Genomic DNA, 24,211 nt, shown 5'->3' with positions numbered 1-24,211 from the left:
ATATTAGTGACCAAGGTTTGCTACATTTGTCTCTCGGTACGGTGCCTCAGTCCTAATCCGCCATACCCCCAAACGCCAAAGGTGCGAAAACGCACCATTATATACAAGTGTCAAAATTGTACATCTCTAAATATATTATTTGGTTTTAAAAAATCTGAGTAATTAAGCATTATTAGTACACTTATAATACTAGTATTAGGATTCATAAATATTCTTAGTGCACTCGTAAAAAAATATTAAGTAGATAGCCCTCGATGAGCTAGAAATTTAGTAAACTTGAAAAATTATAACTAAATAATCACGTCAAAATTATTAAAGAAAATGGTTTTAAAAATAAGTTTACCATCTAAAGGCTAATTTACCATGGAAAAACTATTAAATATCGGTGTAAATATTTTTTCACGAACTAATTAAAAAATGGTGCGTTTTCGCACCTTTGGCCGTAAATGGGTTAAAGAAGTAAATTCTTGACAGGTTACCTATGGAGCATATATGAGTGGGGAACTGTAGTGAAAGAGCGTGAGATTCATTTTGATGGCCGGGAATATCGGTAATCATACACAATGCAGTAGAAAAATGAAAGGACTGTCTAAAGAGGCGTCCACTGCGTGTTAAACCCCCGATACCATTTTAAATCTCGGAAAGACTATGGATGAAGGTAGGAACAGGTATTGTATCCGTCCGCAATAAAAACTTTAGCCGTGGAGGATTATTTGGAGATAGCCGGAGGTGATGAGGCTGTTAAGCACTACCGCAGCAACATTCATTGAAAAAATCAAAGCTGTTAGTCCCCTCGGGCTCGATCGGGCAAATTTGGCAGGGATTTGAGAGAGGAAAGTCCAGAGATGGGGGAAAAGTAGTTTATTCCTTGTTAAACTGTACTTTCATCGTGACCGCCCACCCGAGTCCCCCCTGCTCCTCCTTCACCTTGCTTTTATCCCCAGTCAGCCGTTTGTCGTAATTCGCTTTCCTCCGGGAAAGGTGGATGGCACAAAGGGTGGGGAGGGGGCGTCTGTGCGAGGGAGGGGGTGCCGTTGCTGCAATTCGGCAATCGGACTTCGTTGCACATTCCTCTAGTGTGAGGAAAGGAAAAAGGTAGATGGGGCAAGAAGGGAGGGAGGTGACGAGACATGAATGCTGACATGGGGACTTACAATCACCCTCCCTCAACAGAAAAAAAATAATATATATGTATTTTTTTAACTACATAATCAAAATTAAATGTCACTTTAAAACAGACGATTAACAAGTAATTAATACAATCCTAATCCCTAAAACATAAAGACATATTTTTTTTCATCACACATTTTCTGTTTCCAGAATTTCGCAGGGAAGAGCGACGCGCACATGAGTCGCGTCAATAATAGGAGTCTGTGGCTCTTTCCTCTTACTTCCACAGCAAGGAATCAAGTTTTTCTTTTTTACATAATAAAGAGAAATAATAATACATAATACAAACGTAACCAATATAGTTCCTCCTCCAACATAATAGGTATGGACCGCAGAATTTGTGCGTGCACTTACGACTCCCAATAACAGGCTTTCGAAATCTTTCCTCCCTCCGCCCTCGGAGAGGCTCTTTTCCACTTCATCCCTCAGCAACTCCAAGCTACTTCCATTCAAGCCGTAAACATTTCGCAAGAGGGAGTTTCCCTCTCCAGTCAACAAATCGAATTGTGGTATCAACATTTTGGGAAGTGTCCCGTTTACAACGGATTTCCCATGGACCGAGGAAAATAACTGAAATCCCCGTGCCGCGATATCGCAATGGCTTACATTGAACAACATACCACTCCCACTAATTTCCAATGTGACCGGTCGCTCTACTGAAGTGCCGTTGCGGCATAGCAAGGTAATTTGAGAGGGACTAGAAATGGAAAACAGCCACCCCTGATCAATTTTTTTTCCAAAAGGGGCGTTTAAGTTTAAACACATCTTTCCGACAGTTTGAAAAACAATTATTGTTATGAGCCATAAACATGTTATATTCACAGGAGTCCACATTAGCGTGAAATAACACAAAATCGTCGGGACACAGGACCAGTGGCCCCTTATTGCATTTATCCAAGTCACCCTTTTCTAGTATGGCATAACGATTTCTAGTTCGTCTCTGATGCCCTGAAATTCCTTGAGCATCTTATTCATCGCTATTAAATAGCCCTCATTCATGTGTTTTCCCTTCAGGTTAGCACTCTCGGAAACACTTTCAATTGCATCCCCCAGTCGTTTATATCCATTTTTTAGCACTAATAAGTCATAATTCATCACAACAGACCATGTGTGCTCCGAGAATACCACATCCCTTTGCTTCTCGAAAATCACCCCATTCATCAGAGGGGTCACTCTCACTTGCCCACCGCTCTTCGGCAGTACAAGCAGTAGTATCATACACCAACACAGATTAATTACCTCCATTTTTCGACCTTGGTCTAGGACGGAGGTTGTATTGGTGCGTCTGGGCTACGCTTTCGTTTCCACACGTGAGGGGGGGGGGGGCTTGCACTGCCTTGGATGGGAGGGGATTCTTCACTTGAGAGGCAGGGGGACTCACTCAGCGTCGGGGGTGGTCCAAGGGATCGCAGAGCATACGTTGGGCCGGCGAGGGGGGGCTGCGGCGGGGCAGGTGGACACTCCTCCTCTTCTTTATCTTTCTCTGGCGTCGCCAAGCCGTCTGGTGCGTTATCCACCGCGGGTTGCGCGTCGTTGAGGGATGGCCGTTCCTCCAGGGGAGATGTGGATTCTTCGCGACTATCTCCGTTGAGTGAAGCACTGCGATTGCCGTGTATTTCCCACTCGACTGCCACCTCTTTTATTAGGGGTGCCGATGTCACTTTTTTTGGCCTCCCTCTTTTTGCGCCGGCTGGGGGAGGGGGGGGGAGGGGAGGCGGAGGAGAAGTGATGAGGTTTCACTCGGTTTTCGTGCACAATGACCGTGCGGTGCGCGAGTTGCAATTTAAGGTTGCAAGGTGGAATGACACTGACAACGCGGAACTGCCCCTTCCACGGCTTGTGGAATTTTTTCACTTGTCCCGGCCGCAAACTTAAGTCGCTCAAGTATACTAAATCGCCCTCTGAGTATGATCGCCGACTCGTTGACTTCGCTAAAGATGCTCGCACTTGGTTTTCCGCTGCTTTTTTATTATTTTTCCTACATTTGTCCCATATCATTTTAAGTCGACGCCTCATGGTAGACACATATGTCCCATCCAGCCCTTTTATTTTATCCCCCTCTTGCGCCACCGGCCAATCCTCAATCGGAAAAACCTCCACCCGACCTACCTTTCTACTTAGCCCATCCGCGTTTAGGTGTAGTTTTCCCGATTTATGAACAACGTCATAATCGTATTCACTTAGTTTAAGGGTCCATCTCATCAGCCTGCTGCAGGGGTCTTTAACGCTAAATAGCCACTTCAGCGCAGCGTGGTCTGTGATTACCCGAAATTTCCTGCCATAGAGGTAACATCGGAAATGATTCACCCCTTACACTAGGGCCGCCAATTCCTTTTCCGTGGCGCTGTAATTTATTTCGGAAGTATGAAGCTGCCGGGACGCAAAGGCGATAGGATGTTCATTCCCATCAACTTCTTGGGCCAATACCGCGCCTATAGCAAAGTTACTGGCGTCGGTGGAGAGTATAAAAGACTTATGAAATCGGGATACACTAAAACTGGACTTTGCGTGAGCGCCGTTTTCAAGGACTCCATAGCCATATCGCACTCCGGGGTCCAAACAAACGCGGCCCCCTTTTTCAGTAGACGTGTGAGGGGTTTGGCCGTCACCGCATAATTCTCAACGAATCTCCGATAATAATTGGCCAACCCCAAAAGGACTGCAATTCCTTAGTTTTCGGGGGCGTAGGGAAATTCCTAACCGCTTCTATTTTCTCGGGGTCCGGGCGAACTCCACTCTCCCCAATTATGTGTCCCAAATATTTAACTTCGCTCTGCGCGATCATACATTTTTCGAATTTGAGTGTGAGTTTGGCTGACCTCAACTTCTCCAACACTTTCCTTACTCTTATTGCATGCTTGTCAATACCGGAACTGAATATGATTACATCATCGAGATAAACGAGGGCCTGGGTCGGTTTTAATCCTCGTAAAACCCCATCCATCATTCTCTGAAACGTCGCGGGGGCGTTTCGGAGGCCGAATGGAATCCTCTTATACTCATAATGGCCACTGTTGACGATAAATCCTGTCTTAGCTGACGAATCTGGGTGCATCTGAATTTGGTGGTAGCCAGCTGTCAGATCTAAAGTTGTGAAGTAATTACAGCCCCCTAGGTAATCGAGGGTCTCTACAATATTGGGTATCGGGTAGACGTCTGGCGTGGTGATGGCATTTAGAGCCCGAAAATCAACACAAAATCTAAATTTTTGCTCTCCATTCCGCGATTTTTTTGGCACGATCACCACAGGGGACGCCCACGGGCTCTCACTTGGAACGATTATCCCTGCGTCGAGTTGCTCCCGCACTAATTTTTCGATAATGGCCTTCTGATGGAAGGGACTTCTATAAGGTTTTCTGTAAATTGGGGGGTGAATTCCCGTCGGTATGTGGTGGGCGGTTATACCAGTTGGTGGTGGCATTCCGTCCTCCGAAAATAAATCTCGGAACTCTTCGAATACAGGCAAGAGGACATTCCTCTCGGATTCTTTCAAGTGACTCAGCTTTTCGGAGAAATCTAACTCATCAACCATTGGTCTCGCAACTCTCACCTTCCCCTCCATTTCCCCGCCTTTGCTTTTTCCCCACTCATGTCGACCTGTGCGACGCTAGCCAGCACCGTTCCCTTATTCAGCGTTAATTCTCCGTTGTTGAAATTGGCCACCTGAAGTATTATTCGTTCATCTTCGCTTACGCGGCACACTACCCTCGCTACATAGCACCCTTCAATACATTCCAACGCCGGTTCGGCTATGACTTCGCTACCAACCCACCCCCGCCCTCCTTGCAATGCCACCTCAAATATTCTTTCACTACGTGGGGGCAAAACTTCGGATCTCTCGAGTCGCGCAATAACATTTCTTTCCCATAGTTTTGCTTCATCATCGACCTTTTTCGACATCTCTATTTCACCAGCATTGGCAATACGGCCGTCTCGCGAGGTCCAAACCTGGCCGTTTATCGTAATGCGCCCTCTGCTAGCATCTATAACACCCTATTATTACTGCAAAAAGTCTAGTCCCAAAATCCCGTCAAAACCACCTAAATTGTCCACGACCTGCATCACATGGTCATACCGCTCCTTTCCCACAGAAATGCATATAAGTTTTTCTCCGTGGACCCACATCACGTCTCCCGTAATTCCCTTAACTCTGTAAGGAGAACTCTTCACACCCCCCAGCCCACACGTTGCACTCGTCACCAATGATATTTGAGCTCCTGTGTCAATCAGCACCCAACACGGGCGTTCTTTAATATAAACTTCCGCCACTAAATCGTGTGCCCTTCCCCCCATATCCACCCTCGGAAGAAGGACACTTACCGGGGGCCGCGGTTGGGGGCGACGTCGGCCCCAGCAGCGTTTAAATTCCCGTTGCCCTCCCCTCGGCGGCAGTTCCGACATTCCCGCGCGACGTGGCCCTCTCTCCCGCATGAATGACAGCGTCTCCTTGTCTTGCACTCCCTCGCGAAGTGGCCCTCTTCCCCGCATTGAAGCACGCCATCTCCCTCGGTGCGCGGAAGATGTGTCTGGTCGGTTGTGGCCGCTCCTTGAAGCATCCCTCCACCTCTTGGATTCGTATCGCCGCTTGGACCACTTCGTCGAGCTTCTCGTTCTCCTCACTCAGCTCCCGGAGTTTGTTGTGCATTTGTTCTAAGGCCTGTTGCAGGTCTATCTCCTTCCCTCCAATGCTCACTCTTCCGGCCATCCTGGAACTCCATTCATTTCCCCAAATATGCCAAATCCCACTTCCAGACACCAGTTGTTAGTCCCCTCGGGCTCGATCGGGCAAATTTGGTAGGGATTGGAGAGAGGAAAGTCCAGAGATGGTGGAAAAGTAGTTTATTCCTTGTTAAACTGTACTTTCATCGTGACCGCCCACCCGAGTCCCCCCTGCTCCTCCTTCACCTTGCTTTTATCCCCAGTCAGCCGTTTGTCGTAATTCGCATTCCTCCGGGAAAGGTGGATGGCACAAAGGGTGGGTAGGGGGCGTCTGTGCGAGGGTGGGGGTGCCGTTGCTGCAATTCGGCAATCGGACTTCGTTGCACATTCCTCTAGTGTGAGGAAAGGAAAAAGGTAGATGGGGCAAGAAGGGAGGGAGGTGACGAGACATGGGGACTTACAAAGCAAATTCCTCTAGGTTTGGAATTCCTGAAGTTGTTAAATCCAACAATGGGCCACAGTTTGGAGGACAAATTTTTGGAATTTAATAAAGAATGCAGATTCCGTCTACTAACGAGCAGTCCCTTAATATCGAGAAGTATTTACCAAGGAAAATGAGGAGTTTTAATAGTTAAAAATTCTACTGAAGGAGAAAGATCCAAATTTAGGGTTACTCGTCTACTGTTCAATAATCCTGGAAGCCGAATATAGCCATCAGAGCTGTAAATGGAAAGAAATTAAGCACAAATCGTCCCACTTCCTCGGACTCGTTGACGCCATCGTGGTCCTACCTGATGGAGCACGGGGAGAAAAAAGGTGTAAAGAAAGAAAAGGCCAACAAGAATTACAGTAGAAGACATATCACTCGAGCTCTGCCCGAGCTGAAACGAAGGACGTAGTTTGGGCGAGTTTCTGGAGACACTACGGGAAAATTGTTAACAAATGTAACTAGCCGTGGTCATGCGACAAGTAAGTTGACGTTGGCGTAGCTCGGCAAAATCGAACGTTCATCGTAGTGGCCAAAGCGGCGGTGCAGAGCTGCCGGTCCGGAGCAGGAGAATTCCACTGGGATGAAATAAGATAAAAAAGTGGTCTGTTGGCTAGAAAAAAATGCGTTTGTAGGAGATAAGAGAATTTCTTTCTTGTGGAGAGGGGAGGGTGTTTGGATCCATGGGCCGGCCTACGAAGTTCACTGACAGCAGGTGGTTGCAGTGATTCATTGCTGGCTTTAAGAAGGGCCTAGCTATAAGACGTCCCGCGCCAAGATGGCTTCGCGCAAACGGGGCTCGCGCCCAGACGGCCCACAGTGGGCTGAAATCGAAAAAAGCTGGACAAAAACTTAGAATCGATTTTTTTAATGCGGAAATTGAAACTTTGCAGTTTTTTTCAATACATTAGTGCGTTTTATGACGCAAACTGTTTTTCATAGGTTAATTTTTTAAGCAGTTTACTTGGCCTCAAAATTAAACAAAGTTCGAAAAAATTACTCGCATTGAATTTTTTTCGAAATTCATCATATTAAAACTAATGTCACACCTTCTGCAGCTATTTAATAGAAAATAAAATTTACAATATTATTATGACGTTTATATTTGTAAATTATTGGTTACTTTCACGACTCATTTGTATTGCTTGTGGCCGATACGGTACAAAATGGCGGACCCTGTTTTTCGTCGAAATTTTGTGTTTATTTAGGATTATAAAAAAGGATCACCGACACACATCGAGATATTTACAACAAAACACACGTAAAACTACACGTTTACAACAAAACCTATAGCTTATGATACCAAAAGGAGAATCTCGACCACCTGCGACGCCGAAATTCAGATCGATTTTTCGAACGTGCGGCGCAGTTCGGAGCTTGCTGCTGGCCACGGGGAATACCGTGCTCGACGGAGGTTGGAAAGTGAATCTTTTAGCTAGTGAATTGTGTATAAGATATAATTTGCTTTTCCACTATTTTACTTTTGATATAACCTAATTTTTCGCTGCCTTGCGGTATTTATCGTCGCTACGATAGAAATTGGAGGACCCTATTTTTTGTCAAAATTTTGTGTTCATTTGGGTTGACAAGATAAAAAATGGATTACCGACATGCTTCAAGATATTTACGTTAAATTACATCAAACGTTTTAGAGAGTCCATCCAAAGAAATCAACAATGACCGTTAGTATCAAGCAAAATAAAAAAAGATATTTTTCCGAGCGCGCAGTCCGCGGCAGCTCCCTGATGGTATGGAATGCCGTGACGCGGCGTACTTTAAAATTTTCTACGCATAGTCATATAGGCTTTTTGCGAACAGCGTTAGTTTTATTATTTACTTAATAGGATACACATACTTTAGCCTTTTTTCTCATTCTATCCTTTTGAATAAAGGATTAGCACTAGTTAGGTTGATAGATTGGACACACCGCTCACGTAATTGCATGACTTGATTTCGGTAGTAGTACTATCCCTTCTAATTCCATGCAGCAGAATGTCCTACCAATAGTCTAATAATTAGAGTTAGTTCATCAGTCTAATCTGCGAGCCTCGGGATTTGTTTGTAATTATCTGTGGGGTGTTCAATATAAATAGAATCGAATTAGATGGAGCTTGTGAAATAAGTCTTCAATGGTTGATATTCTCGAATGGTTTCTGATGACGCTTCCAATTTATTTTGCAATCAATTTTTTTTAAATATCGCTTGAAAATGAAACGGAGACCCTTGATATCTTATACGTTTCCTTATGAGTGAATTTTTCTGTCACATAATTTGCATAATATCAACCACATCAAAATAATCACATCTTACGACGATGGATTGAATTCCGGATTCATCAATTTTTACAAAGCATTGGAAGAGTAACGTCGAGACCTGGAATTTAATTATTGTTTCAAAACACTTTTGTTTCATTTTTCAAATCACTTCTGGTTCCATATCAGGCAAACGAGTTACCAATAACACAAAAAATACGTCGTAATTGAATAAAGGGTAAATTTGAGAGGCGCCCATGTTACCTCAAAAGAAAGAAATTGCCAGCTCCACGTATATATAACGAGACAAATGATTAAGAACTCCAAATGAAAATCTCTGACCAGGTTAAATGATGTATATTTAGTGAAATATCTTTTCTACAAGTGTTTTTATTTGCTCTCAAAATTAAGTCGAGGACAGACTTACTCAACTGGATGCTTCACCGTGAGCTAACACGACACATAAGTGGAAAAGAGAAATAATAATTATGAAACATGGCGTCAACATGTCAGTAATATTTGGCTCAAAATTTCCTGTAACTATTAATCTGTTTCCGACGTGTATATTCCCATGCGCTATCAGTATGAAATTCTATAATATGGTTGGTATGTAAAAGTGATGCAGGAGTTTTTTTTTACAAAAACTATATGAGTTGAACTTGAGGACATTCAGTTGCTACTAGGCGGTTTAATGGCTCAGTCTAATTAGCATCGCTGGCTGATTTGAGGAAACACTTCGTAAACAATCTAACTCACCCAAATAAGAGAAAATTTGGAGGGACAAGCCTGCTCTCTGGCCCCTTTTTTGACCCCTTGTGCTTTCTCTCACCGGCCTTCTTGAACCCCATGTTAATGAGAACAATTCAAGGACGTGATGAGCTTTGAAGATCAAAATCCTTGTAAATATCGACAGAAATACCTATGTTACGCTAGCAAGAGTCGTCGCAAACGACATGTATCAGTTTACTCAACCTACGGGGAATGGGGAATGTCTTCAACCTGATTTTGTGTTCAAAACTGTATATAAATAAGTTAAAATATGTGCGTACATTATTTTTTAAAATTCTGGGTCATATAATGGGTTTTATTATGTTTTGAAGAATAGGAGTTATGTTTCCGTACCCTGATTTTCAACGTGATTAATTTATTGCCATATAGGTGCTATTTTCCAACATATGTGCTTTCCGTATTGGCAGGGTACGTGACTTGCAACATTAGTGTGGGGGAAAGTATCATTTAAGTATCATTTTTAAATTTAGGAGGAATAATTGCCTTGTGTGAAAATGGCTTTTTTGCTGTTATACAATGATGTTAATGTGTGACGTGTGTGTCATTTCCAGGGCTCTTCACCTACATTGGAATCCTGGCATCACTAGCATCTTTTTCTTGGACCCTCCATTTGTACCACTACGTACAACACTACGATGGACTCGTGAACAACTTCAAGCTGTTACACAGAGCCACTGACTTTCTGGCTCACTTCTTAATTGTGGGTAAGCACTGCCTTTAAACATTTTACAGTACATTTTACTTATTATTTTCTGAATGAGCTCCCAATTTTACCACATTTTATTAAACTCTCTTTCTTGTTTTTCCTTCCGGGAAAACCTTGCAAATCAAATTTAGACCGATTCTTGATTAACTAAACAGCTGAAAGTGTTGGGATAGCTCAAACCTGGATTACAATGCATTGTTCTTATACTTTTACTACCATTGGAAGAGTGCCTCGAGTAATATTTAGACATAAAAATTAAACATGGAGTTCTAAGTATGGCCACTAAAATCCAACGGAGGCGCCGCCATCAAAGTATGTGCAATAAATTATCTGCTTTTTAAACATAAAGTACCTCCATTATTCTTAAGTTTATCTTGAACAAAAGGCTACAATTAACGATTCTTTAAATGACTTGTTCTGAAAATCATGCAGTCACTATCAAAAGTTTCAGGACAAAGGTTGTGGTGATAATTCTGCATCTTGAGAAATTTTAGTTTCCCTTATTGTTTTTGCTTTCCTCGGTAACTCAACGAAAATCTTTTGTTTGCGCGTGATGAAATATGCTCTCATAGGAATATTTACTTGCAAAGTGATCAATCTGTTTCGTTTTATGTCGGATTTAATGAATTTTTCATGTGCATGTGCTACGTAAATGCGCGGCTGACATTGTGATGTGTGCTGGATTGAATCCCCAATGTAGAATTTTATGGTCATTTTTTTTCAGGTCCTTCACTCGTTTTGTGTTTCTTTATATATTGAAAGCCCTATAAATTTCCTGAAACAGAATCACATACTTTTCTTAACCATAATGCGCCATAAAAAATTTAAGAATATGGCTAGTATGGCTGTATCCTTTTTAAGAATGGCTACATTCAAAGGGAAGAGATTCGAAAAAAAGTGTCAGCCGGTGGTAAAGAGCGGATTAAATCCCGGCGTTAGCGGTTTTGTACAGTTCAAAGACTGGATCAAGGAGTCACATATTTGGTTTCATTAGCAAAAATATATTATTCTTTTTCGATTAATATTGATAATAATTATTTGTCATAATTCATTTACTTCGCACTATCCTCGGTTGTTTCGATTGTGCTATCAGATTTGAAAATTTATTTGCACCTTTGTGGAATGTGTTCATTTTGCTATCATCGCTATTGGTTTACCTACCTTTTTGTGCGTCATTATGCGATGTCTTTTTTGAGTTAAATAGCGTAATAGCCTTCATTACCATCTCATGTTACTTCACCAGGGTTTCGTGCTAAATGCGTTCTATGGTTTTCAATTGATACAACAATCCAACTTATCTCCCAGGACGGATTCCTCCAATTAATCGGTGGGCCGAAAAAGAAAACTTGCTGAAATTATTCCCAATTGTGAATGCAAAACCGGGAAGGCCAAAAAATCTAACCATTTATTGTAGTGGCACCCTTTTATATCGTAACTGCGTTAGGTCGAGCCCATTTTTAGTATTTCCAGCATCACTATTTTTATAACGATCTTTAACTAATATATACGTTTCTTTTGTACTTTATAACATGTTTCTGACATTATTTTTAAATTCACAACGTTTACTTTATCAATGCTGATCAGTTAAAAGACTTCTAATACGAGTCCTATATAGATTTTAACCATAGGTGCTAGCATAAATTTTATAAAATAACCTCAATTCTTCTTTTCAGTGAGAAAATTAGAAAGCACGATCCTTATTTTTCTTTTTAGTATTCTAAACTTTTCCTCGCTTGAGGAAATGCTTTTTGAAAAAAATATGTGCACCATGAGATTAGAGCCCGGGTCTATGAAGTTAATCAACGCGTATACCATTTCACCACGTCAATTCAATTGAACGCAAATGAATGATTAGAAAATAATTTTGGAGTGGTATCTATTGAAACGTAAATCGTGGAACTGTAAACCATGGCAAAGCGTATGAAAAAGAATATTAAAGTATTCATTTCCACCGTTCTTCCTTTAACTTTTATTAATTGTTGGTGTAAAAAGCATCTTTACCAACCATGTGAAAGAACTGAATAATAATTATAACAATCAGTACATAGAAGCCATAAATTATCATGTCCAAAAAAAACCTTAAACTTCATCACAGAAATCTAATAAAAATTCATTCTGTTTATAGAATGTAAAAATTGAAGGTGGATGTAGTTCCTAAGTAGTAATCATGTAATCGGGAACTGCGAACCGTGAACAACAGAAAGATAAAATCAAGGAAGCATGTGGCTCACAAACAATTTAATTAAACAATAATTCAGAACCAGAAATGGACGCATGAGCTATGAAAGAGCAAAGGAATACGCGGTTGAGTGTTACGGGGACAGATAATAGGCATAATAGGTAGAGGGCGGAAATACAGTCGCCTTAATGGATGGGCTGCTGAATTTGTCCCAGAATATTGTTTGTTACTGGGCAAGGCGTTTCAAGGAAGGCGACGAGTGGCTGATAGACAGGCGAAGGAGCGGATGATCTCTTGCCATCCATAATTTTGAGGACATCAGGATTCCCCATTTGATCGAGGATATTCTTTTGTGTCCATAGAGTGAATGCCTTATCCTGGGAGGGGCAGTTTCGATGCAGCTACGCAACAGATATAAGGCGGGTGATGGAGCTTAGTGTACAAATCCACAAACCTGCCCTCAAGGCATTTATAACAGACCGACAAAATATTCAATGCTGTTATTCAGGGGGAACAATATAGTTAGGGAATAGACTTTTATGAATCTCACTACTTTTTTTGACGAGAAAATTATTCGCAACATAAAATAATGAAGAATAAAACTGTGAAAGAAATTCAAAGGATTCAAACATGCAGAGAATATGAAACAAATTCTTATATTTCGTGAATTGGTTATATTTTGTCCATTTTTTTGTATTATGACACAAGGTGATTCATACGTGTATTAGAGAACATTTGATGTATCGGTGAACGAATGCATAAAGAGATTGATAATATTGTTCTTTTAAATTATAAAATTAGTCTTTTATATTTTCTGTTAAATAATTTCTGAATAAAAGTTACTCAGCACATAGTGTGGTTAATAACGTGAGGAAAAGAGTGACACTTGCCGTTGGTATGAGTACGTCAACGCCGAGGTCAGGTTATTATCCAATCCTTACCATTGGCCTGCCTTTTTTCCGAATACCTAGATTTAGGGTTATGGTGTCTGACCATTTGCTTCTGTAACTACCTCACGAAGTGGAAGCGGTGTTCTTTGCGGAAAATCGTCAAAAACCAACAATCAAAAACAATGGAAACAAATTTGAAAATTTTCCAACAATGGGGAATTTTCACACTTTTTGAAAACTATGTTAAAATGTCGTAAACCTCTAGGAAATAATATCTACCGGGGGAAATTTCAATACTAGAGGTAGTTTTCGAGACATTAAAGGTCAAAATGGAGGAGTGGGGGGTGCGAGCGAAAGTAGTGTGTCGAAGAGGTGTGACGTTATTTCTCCCCAAACAGAGTTGCTAACGTCCGAGGCGTGGAGTTTGGAGATTGTTGCGATATGCCTATGCCAGGAAGAAGTTGTTTTTACCTACGTGAAGTGCTTTTATGTCGAATTATAAATATTACGTGGTGCCTATTTGTTCAAATACATCACGAAATTCTTTATCAGATATATTCGTCGTTATATTAGATTATATTCGTCGTTATGTCGAATAATGAAGCGAGAAGAATGTATTGGGTAAAGGCGATGAAGAGGAAGAACGGTATGTCGACGAAAACGACGGAATTTGTTTGTAAAGATCATTTTAAGTAATTACAACAGTTGTTGAAAAATGTCTTGAGCGTGTGGTGCGGAGGACGTGCAGCTGCCCTGATTGCGCAGTACCCGCCGGTCGCTTGAATGGTGTTTTTTCTTAGCTATCATGGGTTGAAAAAAAACGGCCGTCGTAGTATCCGTTGGCTTATAATTATTGTATTTTTTGAATTTATCAATGATTAATCATGATAAGAATACTTAAAGGGTACATACAGTAGGCCAAGGGCCCAACTAGGAATTAAGGCCAGGGGGGTATTCAGGCGCAATTATACTGGGAAGCCTGGGGGTATGACTTACCCGCCAGGGTGGGAGCGGGAGATGCGGGGGCCCTCCGCCAGAAAATATTTCAGATAAATGGTTAAAAATGGTGAGTTTTACGGCCTTCTGAGGGATATTTTATTAATCCTTACACTATTCTACAAGTAATATTAATCCAATTATGCAAAATAGATTAAACTGAAAAATATCTCTGTGCTCTGGGGGGGCGTTATCCCCTAAATCCCCCTCGCTGCGCCACTGCAGTGGACTACCTTGCCCCTCTCCGAAATCAATTGATTAACATGTGTAGTATTCCTATCTGAACTCCCTCAAAACCACATTTGCTACCTAGGAGCGTAAAATGTGTAAGAAACTCACTGATATATGACCACTACTTCCTCCAATCAACTGACTTTGTGCCACAGGAGGAAATACAACCCGAGGAAGTGGTGTAAAGTCGAGGTCAGGAAAAGTACTGCCAAATGAAGCCAAAAACAAAAAGTGTTGGTATTCAGAAAAAAACCTGTTTCTGCCAATGCTGCTAATTCTCCTATGAAGTTATTCTGCCTGTAAAAGCTTTATAGTATTGCAGCTTGTGAAATTAGCTATTCAACTACTGAAGAAGAGTGTAATAAGTGATTCCTACTTTGGCGGCAGCAGCAGCTCTGACATGGAATCAGACAGGGAGATATGTAGCCAAAGGGCCAAGTATACCTACTTTGTTTTTGATGGAAAAACCAGCGTTTTATTCAAGGATAGCTAGCGAAAATTATTTTATTGTCAATTTGCTATCACTAAAGACTGGATTACTTCTCATGGTTATGTCAAGGAAAATTAGACTCAACGAATCCTTCAATATTTTAGCCCGGTAGATCTCAATGACTCGCCCTCGATAGCGGCACAATATTTCTCTGCTTCCATTATTTCAGTGGTTAGTTTTTGGAAAAATCTAGTTTTTTGGTTTGGCAAAAATAAGATGTTGCTTAGTATGCCAATTCCCTTTCCTGCTCGCTATTCGCATGTAGTGTCTATTATTGATTGTTTAGAAATTGAAAAGCCAGTTAAACCCAATTTTGCAAAGTTTAACTTGAATAGGAGTATAAAAATAGATCAGTCCTCACTGCAGTGAGTGACATACAACGCATTTTCTGTTTTATAGATGAGTTTACTTTTACTGCGATAAGTATATCAAATTGCGCTTAGTTTATTACGCTGCAAAAGGTAATATGCTAAAATGAACCGAAAAAAGTGAATTGCTAAAGTAACTTTAAAACAGTTTTTTTTACAGCAATCAGTGCATTATACCGCTGATAGTACAGAAAAATAGAAATAACGTTTTTCAAAGGCAATTATCTCAAAGGAGTCAGCTTTTAACATTACTGTAAAATTGATGGAATGTTTACAGCTGAAACATTTCTATATAACTCAATAAAAAATTATATGATTCTTCTTTAGATAATTTCATTTCGAGGGGTTATGGTGGCTGGGCAATAGATAGTTTTCGCTTCGACTGAATTTCTTGAGCAAATTCCAAAAGGCTGTGAGGTAGTGGCAGATCGCGGCTTCAAGCAAACTGCTCACTCATTTAGTGGTAAAATTTGAGAGTTAATTAGACCATCAAGTGTTACCAAGAATGTAAAGATCTCTAAAGATGAAGTTATGCTAACTAAGCAAATAGAAAGCTTTAGGATACACGTTGAGAGAGTAATAAGAAAGGTCATAGAATATTGTGAGAATAGTTTTTCCTTCATTCCTGCGTTGATATCCATTTGGTGCAAAAACAGGATTACAGGATAGCTTTAAAAGACAAACAATTCTACCGTAACGATATTCGGGTTCTGCCACAATGATGGGAAAAATTTGAAGGTAGCGTCGGAAAATACTTTGAACGATTCATCTAAAACCATTTTTTCAAAATAAAGTTGTATTTTTCATTTAAAAAACAGCGAAATTACCGTAAATATGTGCACAGAAAGCATTGGACACCTTTGGGAGATTATCGCAACAGCTTACACGAAACCGTCTTCCATTTCGCAAATATTCGACATATTCCTTTTTACGAATATAGAAAATGGATGAAAAATATTTTACGTGACAAAATAACATCATAACATGTCTCAGAGAAAACACGGATTAAAAAAATACCGAGATATTCACTTACTCAACGAGTGCTTCATTGTAGCTTCTGCCGACGTGCATGCAAAACGAAAACGACTTAGGGAGAAATGACATCACCAACTATCAGAGCTAACTTCGCGTTTGCAGACAAATTTCACTGTTTTAAATGCATTATAATGATAAAATCAATGGTTTACGAGAAGTTTGATAGTTGAAAATGGATTCCTGGTGAAAATTGCTATAAGGATTATGTACAATTTCGATGAAAAAATTTTCATGCAACTTCCCCATTCACTGATATGCGGGACCCTTTGTCGCTAGTCTTAAACAATTATGTTTACACCGACGCTGAATGTCATGCACCCTTTACCCTCCGGTTACCTCTTTAACCTCTTTTAACCTCTTAACTGTTAACTGTTAACCTCTTTTGCAAATCCAATAACTTTATGAAATCATAGCCAATCATTAAAATTATGCGTCTTCTCCTACCCAATTCCTAACTGTATGACATATAATCGTTATACAATGTGTATGAAGCAGTTACAGGGAATTAAAAATGATTTTAAATATATAAAGAAACACAAAACGAGTTTAGGACCTAAAAAAAATATGAACAAAAAATTCTTCTGCGGAATTCGACCCAACATACATCGCAATCTTTGCCACTCCTGAACTCCACTAGGTCATCATAGCTGATTTCTATGAAGGCTTTATAATACGTAAAATGGAAACCATCAGTGAAAACCAGGGCAAGTATGTAGTATGGACGGACTAAATAATCATTGAATTCTACGTAATTTAAAAGAGAATAATCAATTCGCAAGTAATATATCTCTCTGAGAGCATATTTCTTCACCCGCAAATAAAATATTTTTGGTGATACCAAGGAAAACAAAAAGTATAATGGAAACTAAAATTTCTCGAGAAGCAGAAGTGACGCCACAAACTTTATCCTAAAAGTTCTGATAGTTACTGTTCACTGCCCCAGGGAATTTCCGACTTCGCACATAACTTCTACCGTTTCTATGATCCAATCAACAATTGAATAAACAAACGTCTGCTACAAAACTATTTCAAATTGAAGAAAAACGTTAACAAATTGAATTCAGAGATGTAAAATTTTCAAGAAAGGAGAAAGTGAGGAAATATTTAATAACATAATGTGTTACGACATCAATTCTAAGACATCAGACAAGGTTGGTTGGAAAGATGAACACTTATGTTAGGATCTATCACGAAACTCTTGACGGCTCTCGATGAAACTCTCCATGAGTGCAAAAAATGAATGAGTCCAAAAATGAAGAGGTAAAATAGTTGAATTGCAAAATGTAGTATGAAATGAAAGAAAGTGAAGTGAAAGCAAGGAAAACAATAATAATGCAATGTGTTAATACATCGTATTCAAAACATCAGAGCAAGGTAGGTAGGAAAGGTGAATTTTAATTAGAATATTTTATAATATTAGCGCATTTAGGCCAATGTGTTTTAATTTATTTTATCATAATAACAAATACAGCGCATGATAATCTTTTTACGTAATATCCATTATGAAACTTGTATAGCTCTTGATAAAACTGTTAAATTAGCTCCTTATTTCTCTTGTCCACTTAAAATTATAGAATTTATAAAAAATGCCACTAATTTTACTGTCAGGTAAATGAAAAGTGAAAGTGAATACAAATCCATCCACTTCCAAGGTAGATGGAAATAAATGTTCTTTTCTCAATCAAAAAATGCGAAATGTCACATTTTTTAAAAATATCTTTCAAAATGTAGGAAACCTCTAAGAAAGAATATCTACCGAGCGTAATTTCAATACGAGCGGTAGTTTTTGAGATATTTAAGGTCAAAGTGGAGGAGAGGGGTGCGAACGAAATAAGTGTGCCCATGAGGTGTGACGTCATTTATCCCTAATTGATCGGGGGGGAAAAATCCGAAAACTCGAAAAAGTCGATCGGTTTTCGAGATATATCGATTCGAATTAACATTGGAGTCTTATGGGACTAAAACTTTTTCCTTTTAGTGCCTACTTGTTAATGCCACGGGAACAAAACATTTCTCTCACGGAAACTAGATTTTTTTGCTGATTTTTTGATGTGAAATATTTTGCCATATTTTGATTATAAGTATTTTTTATATATTTTTTTAAATTTCCAATGCTTTTCTTACAAGCCTATCTTTGGATTTTAAAAAAACCAATTTGCACTGGTTGTAGGAAGAAGTCCTTAACCTATAAGATACTAGATTTTTTGGATGATTTGTTGGTGTGAATTTTTTTGCCATATTTTGATTTAAATATTTTTTTTAACTTTTTAAAATATCCAATGCTTTTCTTGTGGGCCAAATTTTGGAATTTGTTTTACCAATTTGCAATAATCGTAGGACAAATTCCTTTAAATACAGGATACTAGATTTTTTCCTCAATTTTTTGGCTATCTTTAAATATCCATAAGTCAAACGAATTTCGAGTAATTAACGATTATCGATTTTCCATTGAAATTGCGACTACTACAACGTTTGGTAACTTACAACGCAACCGCCGTGAAGTTTGCATTCCCTCAACACACAATTTTAGAATTTCGGAATTTTTTTGCCACTTTCCGACGAGGTAGGACATGCTGCCAGGTAGGTTTCTCGTAAAATTGAAGGGAAAGAAAGGTAGGTCATTTTGGGTTTCAGCGACCCAAAGAATGTCAGAAACACCCTGAATTGTAGCCGAGTTTTTTTTCCTTATTTTGCAGAACAGAGTTGCTGGTAATGCTATACCATGACCATGAACCCATGAGGCCCTGACGATATTTCACTTCTGAATTCGAGGGATAATTAAAGTAAAACATCATTTACGGTTACAGCATACATCTACGTCCTCCATTAATCTAGCCTAAATTACGGCTTTAATAATGGGGCATTGTTTGATGGGGGATCGTTGTTTCAAGATGACCCATGGAAAGATTAGTGCATGATCTCTTTTCGCAGTTTCTGTCATGATTCCCAGTCTCTGAGTAGTGCTCGTAGGAGGCTGATGTGCCTATCGGTCGCTCCGTCCACATTTCACTTATCCCACGATAGCCACCCTCTCTTCCTGCTGCCATTCCTCCCAAGCCCGAGTAGGACTATAGTAGGAGTTCCGTCATAGTGATCTTCCCTTGACTATCAATGATGTGATGAGGAAAAAGTCCTCATTTAACCGTCGAGTGGGTGAGTCTGATATTTTTACACCACCGGGCGCGTGGCGCAATTTGTCCACGATACATGCATTTACATGATAACACTCTATTTTTGTTAAAATTTATCCTTATTTGAAGAAATTAGCTCAAACTTGTACATTTGTAGGTGATAGAGGTATAAAGGTGCATTGGTAGCACAGGTGGTACACGGCTAGCCGCGCGGCGTAATTTATACACCACGGATGTCGAGTTCTTCTTGACGATCTAATAAATTTTTCTACAATACTTTAAGCTTCAAAAACTCACGCTATAAATAGTCACATTGAAGTTTTAAGAGTACTCTAGGCCATTCAAGGAAAGCAAAGCACGAGCTACACGGCCGGTCGCGCGGCGTACTTACCATTAAACCCTCACCAGTAATTCTACCATCAACTTATCTTTATCTCTCACGTTTTTATACTCCTATTTTGTTTCTCTTATTTATGGTTTCTTAATTCTGCCTTTTGTTAAGGTTATTTTACGTATGATATTACGTTAATTTTCATTAATATTGTGTGATACATCGACTCATGGTCGTTGCATGCAGGGACCGTACATTAACCCTCAAGCGGGCAAGCCTGATATTTTTACACGACGGGGCGCGTGGCATACTTTGACCACGATATATACATTTTTATGATAACACTTCATTTTTGTTCAAATAAATCTTAATTTTTAGAAATAAGTTCAAGCTTGTAAATTTATAGGTGAGACACATATATAGGTAGAGTGGTGGTATACGGCCGGTCGCGCGGCGTAATTTCTACGCCACAGGTGTCGGTTCCTGTTGCCGATCTAAAAATAAATTAGCTGTATTACTTCGACCTTTGAACACTCGCACTTTAGACAGTCAACCTACATTGTAAGAATGCACGAGGCCATTCTAGACCAGAATGTACGCACAATGCTAAAATTCTTGGTTTTTGAAGATTGGCGTAGGTACTTAATTTATACGCGAGCGCGCCCGCTCGAGGGTTAAGGAAGAGTTAGATGAGGGGAAGAAAGAGGACTCTCCCAAAAAGCGTAAAATGTTTCTGCTCTTGAGGAAAAGTTCCTGTTCCATAAGAACGTGGTAGAAACTGATCTCAAAAGAGCGCTGAAATGCTTGGAAGAGCTGAAGAAAAGTAGGAGAACTTTGAGGATCGCCTGAATGCCCTGGAATAATAATTCCGTCAGAACCGCCTTCATATTTACGGTGTCCAGGAGAGAGAGAGCGAGAGAATTGTCTAAAGGTAGTAGAATACTTTTTCACAAACAGATCAAATTCCACTTGGGCGTGCCCATGGGATATGATATTCAGCTAATACATATTAGCAGCCTTGAAGCGGGGCTGGGTTGTTTTCCAGATTCTGATCGGATTGGCGGCACTTTTTACGTAATTTCAATGTTTAACCTTCTTCAATGATCTTATGCCTTAATGATATTCCATAAACATTAAACGAATTTTCTGTAAAATATGAAGTACATTGGCAGGAAATAGGGTGATAATTTAGGTTGAATGATGTCGATCATTTTCAATGGCTCGACTTATGTAGGTTAACACAACGGAAAACGATGTGGTTAGATTTTTATTTGTTTTGCACGTAATCGGTTATTTTTATTTTGTACTTCAATGACGCACATTTAATATTGTTACGTCTTACAACATATCTTCTATCTAATACTTCATTTTGCGCAAATTCCACGTAAAAAAATCCCCTAGAGCGGATTTCGATCCCTATACTATAAGAAGTCAGTCTAGTTTTTTTAGCCTTATGAGCTACCGACGCGTCTTGTCAAAATGGGGAAATTTGTGAACTAAGCTTGAAAAGATGATGTGAAGGTGACCGAATAGTTTTCACCCTGGCTATACCCGGTATTTAGGATGTACACAATGGAATCAACCGTATTTAGTATAAGAAAATGTTAGTTAAATTTATTACACACATATGCAATACAATGTCATCTTAGGATATAAAAAGTTATAATTGTGGTTCTGCAATGTTTGGCAATACGGGCGTGCCCGCAAGGGAGGGGCGCGTGCCCCCTTCCCCCAATCTGTATTCGCCACTGATTTAGTACATAACCACGGGTAATTTCCATATTACTACGAAGCCAAGTCACGCAAAAAATCATATTGATAAAGTTGCAGTTCTTAAACTCCTGTATATTCCAATGCCTATGGTTCCTCTTATTGTGAATGAACAAATTATTCACTATCCTCCCGACTCAAAGTTCCTCTCCCGACTCGAAGTGCCCGTCCCGCCGCCCGCGAACTTTCCACCACAATTCGCAGGCAAGGTCACGCCTTGTTGAACCACGGTGAACCACGATGGCGAGTGTATAGAAGGCCAAAGCATATCAAACTACAGAAATTGTTATACTTCCAAAACTAAGCACCAGTTTCCAATACATTATACTACCTACATGTATGTAAGTCATTACGCCATGCATTCCAACCTTTTTCACTTTTTTTCCAAATTACTCGTCCAAATATCATGTTAACAAACTTCCGCTGACAATTCTAGTCTGCGCATATAGTCTAATTTACACGATAATTAAATTCACTTACATCCATATTACTCTGGCAGAAAATCCAATTATATCAGCAATAATGAAATAAAGTGGTATTATTTTATTAGATCTTAATTGTTAATATAAACAGAATCATAACAGACCACTCTCCACAAAACAAGGTGAGATGACGCTAGAGTTTTATGGCGATCAAAAATTTTTGGGATTGTTTAAGTAAATAGGCTATAGAGATAAGAATGGAAAATAAAAATGTCAGCAGAGATACTGGATATCCGATCATCAGCTCTTGGAATCTAACTCCAAAAAGAATATTGATTTACAGAGCTATTTTTACGCTGGTCCGCGGTCCTTCGCCACAAAAATCGGGAATGAACAAATCCTCAGCTCCTGATGCTGAGTTTCAAAGGTCACTTCTAATAAAGATTCAGTAGCCTTGAGAATGGGTGACGAGTTGGAACACGAAACATCGGCGCTCTTACAAGGAGACATCGCGAGAGTGATGCATGAGATCTGGATGCCGATGTAATTCCCTGAAATTATATAAGTAAGGCAGAAAAGTTGCCAAGGCTTTCGTCCACATAGGCCAGGGTTCGAGAAATGTTGGAATGTAAAGATTTTATGCACGGTGACTTCGCTTGAGTAATTTACTCATCTCAATCACCTCGGTGGTGTAGCGCTCAGGTGAACTTTCTCCGGGACTCTTCACGCGATCCTCCCGGATTATAGTGTTGGTGTAGGCTGATTTTTTCTCTCTCGTATAATTTTAGAAATCACTGTCACAACTCATCCCCATTCGTTTAATCCGTGTTTTTTTTCTTTTCATATAAGTTTATGGATTAGAAATGAAACTCCAAATTGTGCCTCACCACGCAAATTTTGAGGACGCATATAACTACCTACACGTGATTTTCCGGGCAAAGTAATCATCATTGCTGGGGTTTTAAAACTTCTATTTCTAAATTTGTATCTCCTGTGTCATTTTTTAACAATTTGTCCACATTGCACCGCCTGTCTGCCCTCCATGGGAATCTACTTTGAGTAAAGAAATCACGCCACATAAGGTATTAGGGCCATTTGTAAGCAAACTAAATGGAGCTGTGAGTTTTCCAGATTTAGAGCATATCACGAGACAAAATTTACTTTCTGGATCTCTTATATACAAGAAAACTTTTGGCAGTATTTTCCTGGACGCAGTTATCGCATACTGCGTCGTGTAGGAGTGGGTGAGTTTTTTTAATACTACCAACTACAATTTGCACAGAATTTTGCCCTTTTTAGGCTAGCACTCTCTTCATGTCTACTCTATATGAGCACCTAGTTTGATCAGTGATGATGAAATCGCCATTTTATTTCGTCATTAAATTTTTCTTATGCATAAATCTCCGCGGATTTTAATAATCTCTCTCGAGTGCGCAATGCACTTTTTTCATTTATAGTAGTAGTCTAGTCACGTTGCAAAGTATGAGCTCCATACCTGTGTTGGAAGTGGATGGTGGTGTTGCATCAAATATCAATTACGCATTTCTTTATTGAGCGACATGCGGAAAGGCATTTTAATGTTTTTCATCGTCGCGCGTTTCGGCCGGTCAACAAGATTACCTCGGAATGTGCTATGGCTGGGTTGTGTTGTAACAATCCGCACGTATTGTCGTGGGTCGGACCTTGTGCTAAGACGGCCTTTTATACTCTACTTTTCTTATGGCAAACAAGAGTAATTATATTGTTGAGCAATAAATGTGTTATAATAACGAATTTACACAATTTTCACTTTCTCTTCCTGCATTTACCTGTGATTTTCCTCCGTATCCATAGGTTGCAGGTTCATTGCACTCGCGATGGTCATGGCCCTCCATCCACTGTGGTTATCTGTGGCTGCTTTTGTCTACCAGGGATTCCTCTTCCTTCATCTCTACTACTTCAGTTCCGACCGAAAAAAGTACAGGTAAAGTAATGTTTTGCAAATTTAAATCATTATAGTGTCACAATCATTTGGTTTCTGTTTCTCGTTATACGGTCAATCCTTCCTTTAGTGGCATGAAGAGTAAATTTAAGATTAGTATTAGATGTAAAAAATTTAATTCAACTTTTTGAATCAAATCTTGATCAAATGAACACCTATCCTTTCCCACGGTGACTTTTGTACCTTGAATAATCTAGGCAAACTATTTTGTGTCCACACATTGGTATCAAATTCGATGTGGCTCAACAGGGTTAAGCAGGTACTACATTTCCATCAAAATGGATTAAACCAACGAATGAAATAAAGCCTCTTGTCTCTTAGACC

General features: G+C 39.8%; 1 protein-coding gene across 1 annotated transcript in view; it reads left to right on the top strand.

Annotated features, from left to right (window-relative positions):
• The window catches only part of LOC124170049, a 70,730-nt gene extending 46,857 nt beyond the window's left edge, over positions 1–23,873 (top strand). Inside the window, exons 4-5 of the mRNA XM_046548733.1 lie at positions 9,909–10,061; positions 23,740–23,873. Coding sequence (XP_046404689.1) covers positions 9,909–10,061; positions 23,740–23,873 — 287 coding nt within the window. The remainder of the gene's footprint in view (positions 1–9,908; positions 10,062–23,739) is intronic.
• The last annotated feature ends 338 nt before the right edge of the window (positions 23,874–24,211 follow it).

Source organism: Ischnura elegans, chromosome 13 (genome assembly GCF_921293095.1).
Source record: "Ischnura elegans chromosome 13, ioIscEleg1.1, whole genome shotgun sequence".
NCBI lineage: Eukaryota > Metazoa > Arthropoda > Insecta > Odonata > Coenagrionidae > Ischnura > Ischnura elegans.
The sequence above is the reverse complement of the archived record's forward strand: the minus strand, read 5'-3'. Positions and strand labels throughout refer to the sequence as shown.